Source organism: Camponotus vicinus, unplaced genomic scaffold (assembly GCF_025532165.1).
Source record: "Camponotus vicinus isolate PSW18456_S1 unplaced genomic scaffold, iyCamVici1.0 SCAF_7, whole genome shotgun sequence".
NCBI lineage: Eukaryota > Metazoa > Arthropoda > Insecta > Hymenoptera > Formicidae > Camponotus > Camponotus vicinus.
Genome location: NW_028141979.1, coordinates 15477153 through 15491605, shown reverse-complemented (window position 1 = coordinate 15491605; position 14453 = coordinate 15477153). Strand labels below are relative to the sequence as shown.

The window sequence follows — 14453 nt, the reverse complement described above, 5'->3', positions numbered from 1 at the left end:
TACGAGATATTTGCGTGCGTCGATTAAAATGACACCCTGTATACAGAGTGTTCGGAAATTCAATCGACAAATTTTCAAAGATTATCGGGGGCACCATAAGAATCATTTTTTGCAAATGAACTTGGGGTCGGAAACGTGTTATTACATCGCTACGACATACGGAGTGTTCGAAAGAGTCGGGACCTCGCAATATCACAAAAAATAGAAGTTTTACAAAAAATTGTTTCAAACAAAAGTTGTAGGGTGTAAAAAGGTCTATTTACTGGCGCCATGTGTTTGACCTTGGATGGCGTCGCTAAGGTCACGACAAGGCCACCTTGAATGTTTGAATTGGAACCCTCCACTTTTTATTGCATATTCTTGTAGCCCTTTTCGAGACCTTTTCAAAGCATTAATTTTACCAACTTTAAGTAAGCCGTTTCGAAGTTATCGAGCTTTACAGCTTTGGTAAGATGTCTCGCCCACGAAGGCAAGAGATCCAAACACAAATTCGATTCCCAGATTGGAAGATGATCTAACCAACCATGGCAAGATCGGTGGCTGATCCAGCGGATGAAGAAGATGACCCAAAATATCATACGCATCGGTCAGTTATAAAAGTAGATCCACCATCATTTACCACTTCTACCTTCATTCGCGGATAATAATGCGATAGCTACAGTCGTCGACTTATCAGGAAAAACTTTATAACTTCAATAACTTCGAAACGGCTTACTTAAAGTTGGTAAAATTAGTGCTTTGAAAGGGTCTCGAGAAGGGGAGTGGCTCATTGGCGCACAGTACAATTGCGCACGTTGCAATTGCACACCGTGCTATTACACACATAAGATTGCGCACCGTTCTTTTGCGCACAGTTCGCCCCACAGGGGAATCAATTGGTGTAAAGAAAACATATAATTGTTTCGAAAAAAAAAAATGTAATTTGCAATTAACACATTTTTTTTCTTAAAAATAACTATGTGTTTTCTTTATACCAATTGATTCCTTTCATTATTTTGTACATAAAAGTATTAAGGTAAGATAATCGAAAAATGAATATTTCACAAAATATTTTACGGTTTATGTAAAATTGAGAAATGATTTCAAGCCTCATAACTCGGAAAGTACTTAATGAAAACTAACTTAATTATAGTGTTTTGGAAAGCTCTCGAGATGAGCTACAAGAATATGTAATAAAAAATAGGGAGTTCCGTTCAAAAAATCCAATGTGACCTTGCCCTGACCTTGACAACGCCACCCAAGGTCAAACCAATGGTACCCTCTTATGTCCCCCTTCAAGCCATACAACTTATATCTGAAACATTTTTCGATTTAATGCAGTGTTTCTGAGATATTCGCGTGTATTGATTAAAATGGTCTACCCTGTATACAGGGTGAGCCATTTTAATTAACGCACGCAATTATTTCGGAAACAAAGCATTTTAGAGAAAAATGTTTCAGACAAAAGTTTTATGGTTTCGAGGGGGCCATAAGATGGTATCATTGGTTTGACACTGAAGAGTCATTTGAAGGTCACGTGAAGGTCACTTCAATTTTTTTAAATGGAACACCCTATATATTTTTACACACTCTTGTAGCTTATCTCGAGAGCTTTCCAAAACACTATAATTAAGTACCTTTTCGTTAAGTACTTTTTGAGTTGTGAGGCTTGAAATAATTTCTTAATTTTACATAAACCGTAAAATATCTTGTAAAATATTCATTTTTCGATTATCTTACCTTAATACTTTTACGTACAAAATAATGAGAGGAATCAATTGGTGTAAAGAAAACACATAGTTGTTTTTAAGAAAAAATATGGAATTGTTAATTGCAAATTACATATTTTTTCTTTAAAACAACTATGTGTTTTCTTTAGACCAATTGATTCCTCTCATTATTTTGTACGTAAAAGTATTAAGGTAAGATAATCGAAAAATGAATATTTTACAAGATATTTTACGGTTTATGTAAAATTAAGAAATTATTTCAAGCCTCATAACTCAAAAAGTACTTAAGGAAAAGGTACTTAATTATAGTGTTTTGGAAAGCTCTCGAGATAAGCTACAAGAGTGTGCAAAAATATATAGGGTGTTCCATTTAAAAAAATTGAAGTGACCTTCACGTGACCTTCAAATGACTCTTCAGTGTCAAACCAATGATACTATCTTATGGCCCCCTCGAAACCATAAAACTTTTGTCTGAAACATTTTTCGCTAAAATGCTTTGTTTCCGAAATAATTGCGTGCGTTAATTAAAATGGCTCACCCTGTATATGCAAGATGTAACTGAAAAAGCGCCCATGGAGCAAATAGCGTTATTCCTGATTAAAAATCTATTCGAAAAGTCCTGAACCATTTTTTTCTATAATGCTTAATATAGCGATAATTATTGAGTAAAGTTGCACCAATAAGCACCGACCTTTAGCCTCCTTGTCTAAATTTTTTTTAAGGAAACGCTTTTGACGGAAGAAATATGATTTTTAATGCAAATTAAAGTTTTTCACATTATTACAACCCATAAGAATATTGCACGATAGCGGCATAACATAGCGCCGAAACGGCGGAGCGCTCACGCACACTGCCATGCGTGCAGCTCACTGACGTGCGCCCGTTTAAAGGTCGGTGCTTATTGGCGCAACTTTACTCAATAATTACCGCTTTATTAAGCATTATAAAAAAAAATGGTTCAGAACTTTTCGACTCGATTTTTAATCAGGAATAACGCTATTTGCTTTTTCAGTTACACCCTGTATACCAATAAAGTACCATGTTCCCCTAAAAAAATTTAACTTCCGATTCGGATGGCGTATTTCCGGTCGGAATCAAAAATTGAAAATATCACCATTTGATAGAGCGTACCCGATTTACTTAAAAATTATTCGCGATTTATTTTCATTTTAAAAGGGGTGTACAGGTGGTCTGGGACACCCTGTATATATATCTTCTAGGGACACTATATAAGCACATTTCGGACCTCAGCCCTAGTGTAGTACATGGTGGAAAGAAAACAAGTTGTGCCCGTTAGAGGGGTTGAAATTCAGCGTGTTCTGCAGATTGGGCCAAGGGATCGCCATATTGGATATATATAGATATACTTCATATACTTCTTAATTCTATTGACCAATTAATCAATATGTCTCCTGCTTAGCCCAACGCACTCATTGGTTATTACAAAAGGATGTGCAAGAGCACACCTTGTTTTTCTTCCACCATGGTGTTAGTAGACGCAGTATTAGTCATTTGTTAAATCGATAAGCTTTCAATAGCCAATATGGCAGTGATCAACTAAGCTTTCATAGCATAATTTTTTTACTTTGTATGTCTTTCTTTGCTAGAGAAAACTGGAGATAATTAAGAAAGATAAGAATAGATTCAATTACAATGTAAATTTGAAGAGTAATTTCAAAAGAAAATCCGACTCTGATTTCTTCTTTAGAAATCTTGTATCCCGATTGTATTTCATGCAATAAGAAATTTACAAAAGGTAATAGGAATTATTTATATGCGTAAAAACTTATATTAAGATTGTTTATTATATATTTTTTTATTCTGTGTATTTAAATTATTTAATATTGTTTATATTATATTATTTATATTATTTAAAATAAATTAATGAACAATATACAACGGAAAGTTATTCGTTTTAAGAATACATAAAAAATATATAAAATAAAATTTTATTTAATTTCTATATAAATACATATTTCTCTCTATATATCTTTGTTTATAATATAAAATAAGGTAAACTAATATTTTTCTCTTAACGATTCAATTTATATTATTTCAATTAAAATATAATAAACGATTAAGATCAAATATAATGAAAATGAAAGGAATAATATTTAAATTTATAATACTAAAAATATTACAATTCACATAAGAATAATTTCTCTTTTTTATGTAAGATCTGTTGTAGGGATTTTAATATCAATAAAATATAAAATTTAAATTTTGAAACAATTTTGAAATTTTATTATATTTCTTTACAATAATTTATTGTTTCTCTTTATATTTGCATGTGAAATATATGTGAGATATATTATTATAATCTTAGTATTAATTTTAATTTTGAGAGCCATTATTCGACAACTTATGATATAAAATTTTTTAAAATTTTAAAAAGAAAATCAAATATTAATTTTTTTCGATTATGTTAACAATTACATATATACACACAATAGCATATTTACATAAAAAAGGATCTTATAGTACGTCTCACATACACATATACAATTGTTGTAATAAAAAGACTTCTTCGTAAACATATAATACTTTTATAGTATGGTACGTATAATATATATTTAACTAAATTTAGCTCTTAAAATTATATTGTTTTTAATTTTTTTTCCACTTTTTAATCAATTTTCTTAAATAATGTTTCGTAAATATTGTAGTCTACAATTTTTTAAATTTACAATTAAAAATTATAATTATAAAAATTAATTACAATTATGCAATAGTAAAATGAAATGCCAAATAAGAGCGGTAAACCTATGGCGACTTGAGACATAAAATAAATTACATTTCAAGTCACCATAGGATGCACATGTACACAACGGCGTTCTGTACTGTCATCAGTTAATTTTATGCAGACTAAATATAGATCTGATGAGTCATTTTCTTGAATTTTTCTATCTCTTGAATTTGACTTCTGTTCAATGGCTGTCTGCATTCCTGCCTTTAACTCCAACATAAAAACAATAAATCGGGATTTATCATATTAAAGCACTTTATGAATTAGCATTAGTATAATGAGTAGAATTGTTTGAGAAAATCTACATATATTATTGTGGAATGCAGCATTGTAATTTTTCTGTTTGGCTTTGTCCATGTCGATTGTGAAATGATTAATATATTAATATATTAATTTTATGTATTATTATCTGATATTCTTTAACATTAATATTAAAATCATTAAAAATGGATCAAAACATAGAACAAAACGTTTGTATTTGGTGTTTTTAAAGAAAATAAATATTTTGAAATATATCAGTAAATAAAGAAAAAAGAGAGAAGGTCCTTCTTTCCTGCACTGCAATTATCGTGCTTTGGTTCTTTCTTGCCAATTTTATCATCTCTAATATATACCATAATTGTCATTATTTTGAGCTAATGTTTTATTTTGATTTACAATTAATTACAATTATTACATTAATTTACAATGTGTGTGTGTGTGTGTGTGTGTGTGTGTGTGTGTGTGTGTGTGTGTGTGTGTGTGTGTGTGTGTGTGTGTGTGTACAGGGTATCTCTAAAGTCCGACCCCACTCCTGGATCTCGGAAACAGCTTTAAATATAGAAAAATGTTTTAGACAAAAGTTGTTTGATTCGAAGGGAGACATAATGATGCCATTGGTTTGACCTTGCATAATTTTTTTTGAAGTCATCTTTAATTTTTTAAACCTTCTGTTTATTGCTTATTTTTATAGCTTATCTCGAGAACTTTCCAAAACACTTTGATTGTTTTATCTTAATACTTTTATGTACAAAATAATGAGAGAAATCAATTAGTGTAAAGAAAACACATAATTGTTTCTAAGAAAAAGTATGTAATATACAATTAAAAATTACGGTAAATATTTACCATTACACAGCCAGCCCCAAATGACTTGACCTTGACATCTATTGTTAAGGTTACTGCCCTGAGTAACATTCAAAAGGTTTTAGGCGTCGCTCGTTGTTTATTAAAAAGTTATAAACAAAAGAAGTTTTATTGAATTTTTGGACACCATGTACAATAATAAACCTTTCAGGTATATATGGAGAAAAGGTACAACCTCACTAATGACCTTGACCTTGACATATGTTGTAAAGCTCATTATTCTGAGTCATACACCGTTTGAATTTTGTGGCGGTCTCTCTTCGTTCCTGAGATATGCGATTTTGAAATCTTATACTTACTTGTATCATCTTTTCGTTACATTCTAAATATGTTTATATTTTTCTGTTTACATTTCCCGAGGTCATCTTTCTGAATAACTTTCAAAAGATTTTAATAAAGGTTTTAATAATAATTAATAATTATTTTAAATACATTTAATACAATTTACACACACACACACACGCGCGGGGTGTGCAAGGGGGGCCTTCGGTCCCCTCTCCCGTAACCACCCCGCCGGTAGGGGACGCATTGCGAAGAGTTCAATTACAATGGATATATGCTGTAAGTTGTAAAGCGAGGTCCACCTTGCCTACCGGCGGGGTGGTTGCGGGAGAGGGTCGAAAGCCCCTTTGCACTCCCCGCGTGTGTGTGTGTGTGTACACATACATTTGTGATATTTTTTAATTGCATTAAATTGTATTAAATTCTATATAAATTTAAATTGTTTACCATAAAAGTATGAACCTTTTCTCCATATTTACCTGAAAGATCTATTATTATACATGGTGTCCAAAAATTCTATAAAATTGATAAAACTTCTTTTGTTTATAACTTTTTAATAAACAACAAGCGACGCCTAAAACCTGTTGGATGTTACTCAGGGCAATGACCTTGACAATATTTGTCAAGGTCAAATCATTTGGGGCTGGCTGTGTAAAGGTAAATATTTACCACAATTACATATTTTTTCTTAAAAACAACTATGTTTTTTTACACCAATTGATTCCTCTCATTATTTTGTACATAAAAGTGTTAAGGTAAGATAATCGAAAAATGAATATTTTACTAGATTATATTTTACTATTTTATGGTTTATGTAAAATTAAGAAATTATTTCAAGCCTTATAACTTGAAAAGTACTCAATACTACAATGGCAAAATACTTTATTATATATAGTGTTTTGAAAAGCTCTCGAGATAAGCTACAAGAATATGTAATGAAAAATAGGGATTTTTATTTAAGAATTTGAAGATGACCTTCATGTGACCTTCAAATGACTGTCCAAGGTCAAATAATTGCTGCTATCTTATGCCTCCCGAAACCATACAACTTTTGTCTGAAACATTATTTTCTAAAATCTCGTAAAATTAAGATATTTTGACCCGAATGTTGAAAATGGGCGACACCCTGTATATATACAGTGTGCGCAAAAAATACCGGACCGGTAAAATATCTTGAAAACGAGACATTTTAGAAAAAATGTTTCATACAAAAGTTGTTGGGCTTCAACAAATGCATCAAATAGCAAAACTTATTTGACCTTGAGTGTGCCATGGAGGAGCTCCTAACGTCAATTTTAAAATTTTAAATAGAAATTTTTAATTTTTATTCAATAATAATGAATAAATAAATTTTTATCCAAAAATAAGAATAAAAATTGGAGGTTTTCATTTAAAATTTTAAAGTTGACCCTAAATTTTCTCCATGGGTACGCTCAAGGTCAAATAAGTTTTGCTATTTGATGCATTTGTTGAAACCCAACAACTTTTGTATGATATATTTTGTCTTAAAATGTCTCGTTTTTAAGATATTTTACCCGTCCGGTATTTTTTGCGCACCCTGTATATATATATATATATATATTGATATTGATATTGATTTTTTAACCAAAATTTTATATGAAAAAAATTTATCTTCTTTTTAAAAAATTCTGTTTATGCTATGCCAATCTTATTTTGTAAACTAAGATGAACTTACAGAAAATGATTTTTTGAAATTGAATATTTCTATCAATACATATTTTTGGCTCTTTTTATATTTGACAAATGAAACAAATAAATTTCATTAAATTTCAGAAATATAAAGACAAAGTTATAGAAAAATATAGAAAGAAAAAGTTAAATACATTAATTTATTATTTTATATTATTTTATTTTATATGTATTATTTTATTTTATATGTATATAACATGTTTCTTACGTAAATATAATTATGGCAATAAATTATTAAATAATAAATAATATAAGAAAATTAGTAAAACTTTTTCTTATCATTTTAATGTAAAATTTAATTATAATAGAAACCTTTTTGTTCTTGTAATTTTTCAAGAATAATTATATTTTATAAATTTAACTTATATTTAGTAAATAATCTTTTTATAGAACTTGATTATTTTGCTCCTTGTTTATAAAAATATTAAAATTATCGATAAATATATGACGAAAATATTTTATATTTTACATCAAATCATATCAGAAAACATCTTTTAAAATGTGTCATTTTTCAATTACACAAAATATGTTTTAAAAATAAAATTAGATCTTTGATATTACACATATTAATACGTGAAAACATATTAATAAACAAAAACTAAAATATATGTCATATAAAATAAATATATACAGGGTGTCCCATTTTAACTTGGACAGTAAAATATCTCAAAAACTAAGCCCAGCAAACAAAAATGTTTCAGGCAAAAGTTGTATGGTTTCGAGGGGGACATAAGATGGTACCATTCGTTTGACCTTGAAGAGTTATTTGAAGGTCACATGAAGGTCACCTTCAATTTCTTAAATGGAACCTACTATTTGTCATTGCATATTCTTGTAGCTTATCTCGAGAGCTTTCCAAAACACTATAATTAAGTACGTTTTCGTTAAGTACTTTTTGAGTTATGAGGCTTGAAATAATTTCTTAATTTTACATAAACCGTAAAATATCTTGTAAAATATTCATTTTTCGATTATCTTACCTTAATACTTTTACGTACAAAATAATGAGAGGAATCAATTGGTGTAAAGAAAACACATAGTTGTTTCGAAGAAAAAATATGTAATTTGCAATTAACAATTCCATATTTTTTCTTAAAAACAACTATGTGTTTTCTTTACACCAATTGATTCCTCTCATTATTTTGTACATAAAAGTATCAAGGTAAGATAATCGAAAAATGAATATTTTACAAGATATTTTACGGTTCATGTAAAATTAAGAAATTATTTCTAGCCTCATAACTCAAAAAGTACTTAACGAAAAGGTACTTAATTATAGTGTTTTGGAAAGCTTTCGAGATAAGATACAAGACTGTGCAAAAATATATAGGGTGTTCCATATAAAAAAATTGAAGTGACCTTCACGTGACCTTCAAATGACTCTTCAAGGTCAAACCAATGGTACCATCTTATGGCCTCCTCAAAACCATACAACTTTTGTCTGAAACATTTTTGTTTGCTGGGCTTAGTTTTTGAGATATTTTGCTGTCCAAGTTAAAATGGGACACCCTGTATATAATATTTTATATATAATTTCAACTTTTAAAATATTAAAATACTGTAATCTAATTTACTCTTTTAAAGTATTAAAATACTTGCTTTTCATTCATTTCCTTTTGTTCATAATGCTGATAGTGCTCTATGTATATTATGTACATATTACTTTATATCACAATGAAAATTTCATTAAGCGAATTAATTCATTCAATTCAAATATTAAGCAAATAATAATGTATAATTAATAATATATAAATAACTTCAAAAAATTATTTGTTAAAAAGATACAAATAGTCGCCAAGTATACACACCAATGAAAAACTGTTACATGTATTTACAAAATAGTATTATTTTGTATAATCTACAAAACAATTATCTCAATTTGTATAAAATTTAATTAATATTGTGTAAGATATATCAACTACAAAAATAATGATATTAAAAAATTGCGCTAATTGAAAATAAAAACTTATTAGAATATTTTAAAAACGATTTCACATATAAAATAGTTTAAAAAAATAGTTGTTTTCGTAAAAATAATAATATTAAAAAGTTGTTCAGACTAAATGAAAATTTATGCTCTAAAATTTATTTCTTTTTCCAATTGTAAAAAAAAATATATCTAATAAGAAAATTGCAATATGATATATTATAAAAAATAATTGAAAAAATGTAAATAATGTATACATTCCAATAATAATATACTAGAGATGCAACGAATAGTATATTTGACCGAATACCGAATACCGAATACCGAATATTATACAAGATCATGTGCCGAATAACCGAATATTCGGCGAATATTAGGCAAAATAATGGAGTGAGCGCGCGGTACTCTAGACCGCGCATCTCCGTGTACATACGCATGTTGTGACAAGTTCATTCGCTTATTGTTAGTTTAGCTTAGACCGCGCGACGTAAAAGGTGTTAGTTCTTATAATTAGTTTAGTTGGTTCTTATTAAGTAGTTTTTATTATTTTCATTATTTAGTATTTTTATTATTTTCATTTATTTTTGTGAAATATACATGATGGCTCCTATAAATAAGAAGAAATCGCCTATATGGACATATTTTATCGAATGCGAAAATCCAAAAATAGTAGAATGTAAATTATGCCTTACGAAGATTTCACGTGGAGGGGAAGGAAGGCAAGCTACTACGTCAGGAATGATAAACCACATAAAAAATAAACACGAAGATGAGTTTCGTCCGCTGAAGATTGGTTCACTTCCCAAGGAACAGACAGTTGCCTCATCTTCTAATCAAGATATATCTTCCTTGTGTCAAACACGAAAAAAAGACCTAAAGCAAATGAATCTTCTTGAATACAAAGAAACACTTAAACAGTGGGATATAAACGACATAAGGGCTAAGAAATATCACTATTTAATTGGTGAAATGTTAGCTGTTGATAATGAATCGATTTCTATAGTTGAAAGACTTGATTTCACGAGGCTTATGAAGAAGACTTTACCACAGTACAAAATACCAAGTCGACTCTATTTTACAGATAAAATAATACCAGATATTTACAATAAGACGGTGGCCAAAATAAAAAAATGTTAGCTGAAACTAATGCCATTTCTGTTACGACTGATATGTGGACTTGCATGCATAACAGTGCCAGTTTTCTGAGCTTCACGGCGCATTGGCTAACTTGCCAGTTTGAATTAAAATATGCAATTTTAAACATAAAACACTTCGAGGGTCAGCACACTGGCCAGAACATCTCATCAGCTCTTCTAGAAATATCCAACTTTTGGGAAATCGATCTATCAAAAATACATGTTGTTGTACATGACAATGGACGCAATATGATAAAAGGCGTGAAGGACACCGGATTTAGATCTGTATGCTGTTTCATACATACGATCCAATTAATTATCACCGATTCTTTAAAAATTCAACCGGAGGTCACCGAAATGATTTCTGTCGGACGAAGAATCGTAACTCATTTTAATCATTCTGGTATAGCACAAGAACAGCTACACAAAATTCAAGGAGAATTATCAGGAGGTATCAAATTTATCTGCTGAACAATGGAAACTTTTAGACCAGCTTTTAAAATTACTGCAACCATTTGAAGAGATAACAAAAATAACAAGTTCTGGATATTCATGCATTTCTGAAGTCATACCGCACATTGCTACACTCATGCGTTATTGTAACAAAGAAGAAACTGTTAAGTTTACACTAAAATTACACAATGTAAGACTTTCTATGCAACAAGGATTAAACAACCGCTTCGCCTATTTAAAAAGATGACAAGATTTTTTTGCTGGCAACCATACTGGACCCAAGATTTAAAATGAATTTCTTTTTCGATCATCTTCAAATGGAAAAAGCACGTCAGTATCTTCTACTAGAAGGTTTAAAAACAGGTTTCGATGGAAGCAGTGATGAAAGCACGCATTCTTCCCCTATCAAGAAAAGAAGACCTGAAGGAAATCCTGACACTCATTCAAGTTTCTGGAAATGTTACGATGAAGTGGCGGCAGAACAAAAAAGTTTTGATAATACTGATATTATAAGTTTAATTTCAACAGAACTCGATGCGTATTTGAAAATTGGACGTATATCACGATGTGACAATCCCTACACATGGTGGGCAGCAAATAGAAATCTATTCCCACATTATTTAGCAAACCTTACTGCGATTTATCTCTCTGCTCCTGGGAGCAGTGTTTATTCAGAACGACTTTTCTCAGAAGCAGGTAATATATATGAAGAAAAAAAGAACAGACTACTTCCTTCCAATGCAGAAAAACTGATTTTTTTGCATCACAACTTGCCGCTCCTTAATTTTAAATATGATTAATTTTAAAACTATAAGTGTGTATTAAATAAATACATTTTATATAACAATAGATGTGTTTAATTTTATTTCATTAGATATATAAATTAAATTAATTAATTAGATACTTGAGGATTATTAAAACTATGCATCTGCGGCTGACAATGAAATAGCAACAGCTACAAAAAAGCTATTATTTCCTTCCAGTTTTACATTTAAAACTATTCGGTATTTGGCCGAATAATAGACTAAACATTCGGTGTTCGGCCGAATAGTAAAAATGTTGCCGAATAGACAGAATACCGAATAGTTGTCTAATATTCGTTGCATCTCTATAATATTGTTATGTCCCTGATGTTCGTGATCGTCAAATCGGCATCGCAAACGATGAACATCTGGTTGTCAAGGATTGTTTATAGGTGAAGAACAGCTGAGTCGGAAAATAGCTGTCAAGCTTTCCGGACGCGTTTTACATACGAGCCGATCCGTTGTGTTATTATCCCGTTATTGACTGTATTCTGTGTTGTTGTGTTGCTTATTAAAGTTCCCTTGTTATTTTTAAAAGTGTTTATTCATTTGACGCGGTCCGCGACGGCCGATTCCCTTAGTGCGCGTCTTCGATATATATCGAAGTCTTCGCCCCGGGCATAACAATATACATATACAAAAAATTAAAAGAATTTAATTAAAAAATTTTATTAAGGATGCATAATACAAAACACAAAATTAAAAAATTAATTAATTAGATTAATACAAAAAATTTATATAAAAATTAAAAATTAATACTAAAAAAAAAATTTCAATTAAAAAATCTTACAATTAGTGCCGGTAATAACATATTTAATAACATACTAAAATTAAGATATCTTTTAATATATTTACATTGCAGTTTTTAATGTAATCAAATTAAAAGTATAGTTCTAAATTAAATTCAGAAAAGGTAATTTTTATAACATAAAGAATTTTTAAGGATAAAATTTTTGAAAATATTATTTTTGATAACGATTAATTTTTACTCCCGACTGCTGCCCCAACCTACGGTTGGCAAAAGACGAAGGGAGTATACATTTCATCGAGCTCGTTTCACCGAATCGGTTCTTACTGCTTTTCTCGATAACAATAATATAGTTCGGTGTCATCTTTTGCACATCAGTTTTTTATTAACCAAGGATGGTTTAGAACATATAATTATCATTCTTTATTCTATTATTATAAACAGCTATTAAAAAAGTTATACTTGTTAAAAAGAGGTATACTTGGCACGCTTTTTATTTTACATTTATATCCTTTTTAGACAGATACTTTTAATCAGTTAATTCAAATAATTATGGTGATGACATTTTCATAAAAAAATGTAGAATTATAAGTAATTTCTTTCTACGTCTTATCTTTATTTTCATACATTTCTAAAAATTTTTCAGTGCAGCTTATATTATCAGCAAGATATAATCAAACACAGATAAACTTTTCTTACCAATTATGACTGAAGTTTCAGAAATAAAAACTTTGTCTAGAAAGAATAATCTTGTACTACGTAAGCCAATCAGAGGTAATATATAATAATAATTCAAAATTATTAATTCTTTGAGGACTGCATTCATTAATTATACAGAGTGTTCCTGAATGGTCTGTACAAACTTTGTGAATAAGTTCCAGGGACCTAAACAAGCAGAAAATGTCCCATAAACATGGGGTAGGAAACGCTTGCTTCTGGAGTTACGACGGTTCGAAGTTTTCCTGTAATAGCTGGAGAAATTATCACGTCAAATCGCATAGATGTTACAAAACTGTGTTTATTTATTTCCTCGGTTTTGCCACGGACATAACAGGACAGTACACTTGCTATAGCAAATGCTCGAAATGACCTCCGTTAGATTCCAAGGAAGCCTGCGCACGTCGCCGCATTGTCTGGCGAACGGAGGCTAAGCGTTTCCGACCCCATGTTTATGAGACATTTTCTGCTAGTTTAGGTCCCTGGAACTTATTCACAAAGTTTGTACAGACCATTCAGGGACACCCTGTATAATTTTACAAAAAATTATTTAATTAGAAATCGCTCGTAATTTATTCAACAATAATAAGTTATTGACTAGATAAAAAAAGAGTAAGGTAAAGTGAAACAGAAAAAATTAAAAAGAAAATGGCATAAGAGCCAACGCGCGGTAGTTGGAGCGCAGAGAAGCAACAATACTTCTTTCTTTTTTCAATATTAGTTTATTAAAAAAACACATTATAATAACAAAAAGCGAACGCTTCGGATCATTTTTTGATCCTTCTTCAGTGCGATGTTAACAATATATATTATAGATAGTGACGCGTTACATTAAACGAATTTGTTCTCGACGCGTAGGTGACGCTAAATTGCATCCCGCGGAGGTCTAGTAAGCGCTGTGCTTCCAACAGTCAATTAAATATACTATAGTTATGCTATGCGACGTCACAGCAGATCTAACAAATCGAGTAAAAATAATAAAATAAATACCGAAATATATTACACGTGGATGAGCTTTTTTGCTTAAATTAATAGTTAGAAGCATGGCTCACCAGATTCCGCGCTTTTTACAATTAATAATATAGTATGCCGCTGTG

At 30.2% G+C, this 14453-nt stretch overlaps 1 protein-coding gene across 11 annotated transcripts in view; it reads left to right on the top strand.

Annotated features, from left to right (window-relative positions):
• Positions 1 to 3257: 3257 nt before the first annotated feature.
• LOC145974574 (dynein axonemal heavy chain 6-like) overlaps positions 3258 to 14453 on the top strand; it is a 424968-nt gene continuing 413772 nt past the window's right edge. For 8 of the 11 annotated variants that reach the window (XM_083104479.1, XM_083104480.1, XM_083104482.1 and 5 more), the window contains exons 1-2: positions 3258 to 3465; positions 13286 to 13413. In XM_083104479.1, coding sequence (XP_082960605.1) covers positions 13344 to 13413 — 70 coding nt within the window. In that variant the 5' untranslated portion in view covers positions 3258 to 3465; positions 13286 to 13343. Of the gene's footprint in view, positions 3466 to 13285; positions 13414 to 14453 lie in introns of those variants that run through there. The other 3 variants (XM_083104473.1, XM_083104474.1, XM_083104476.1) reach the window with 3 other exon arrangements.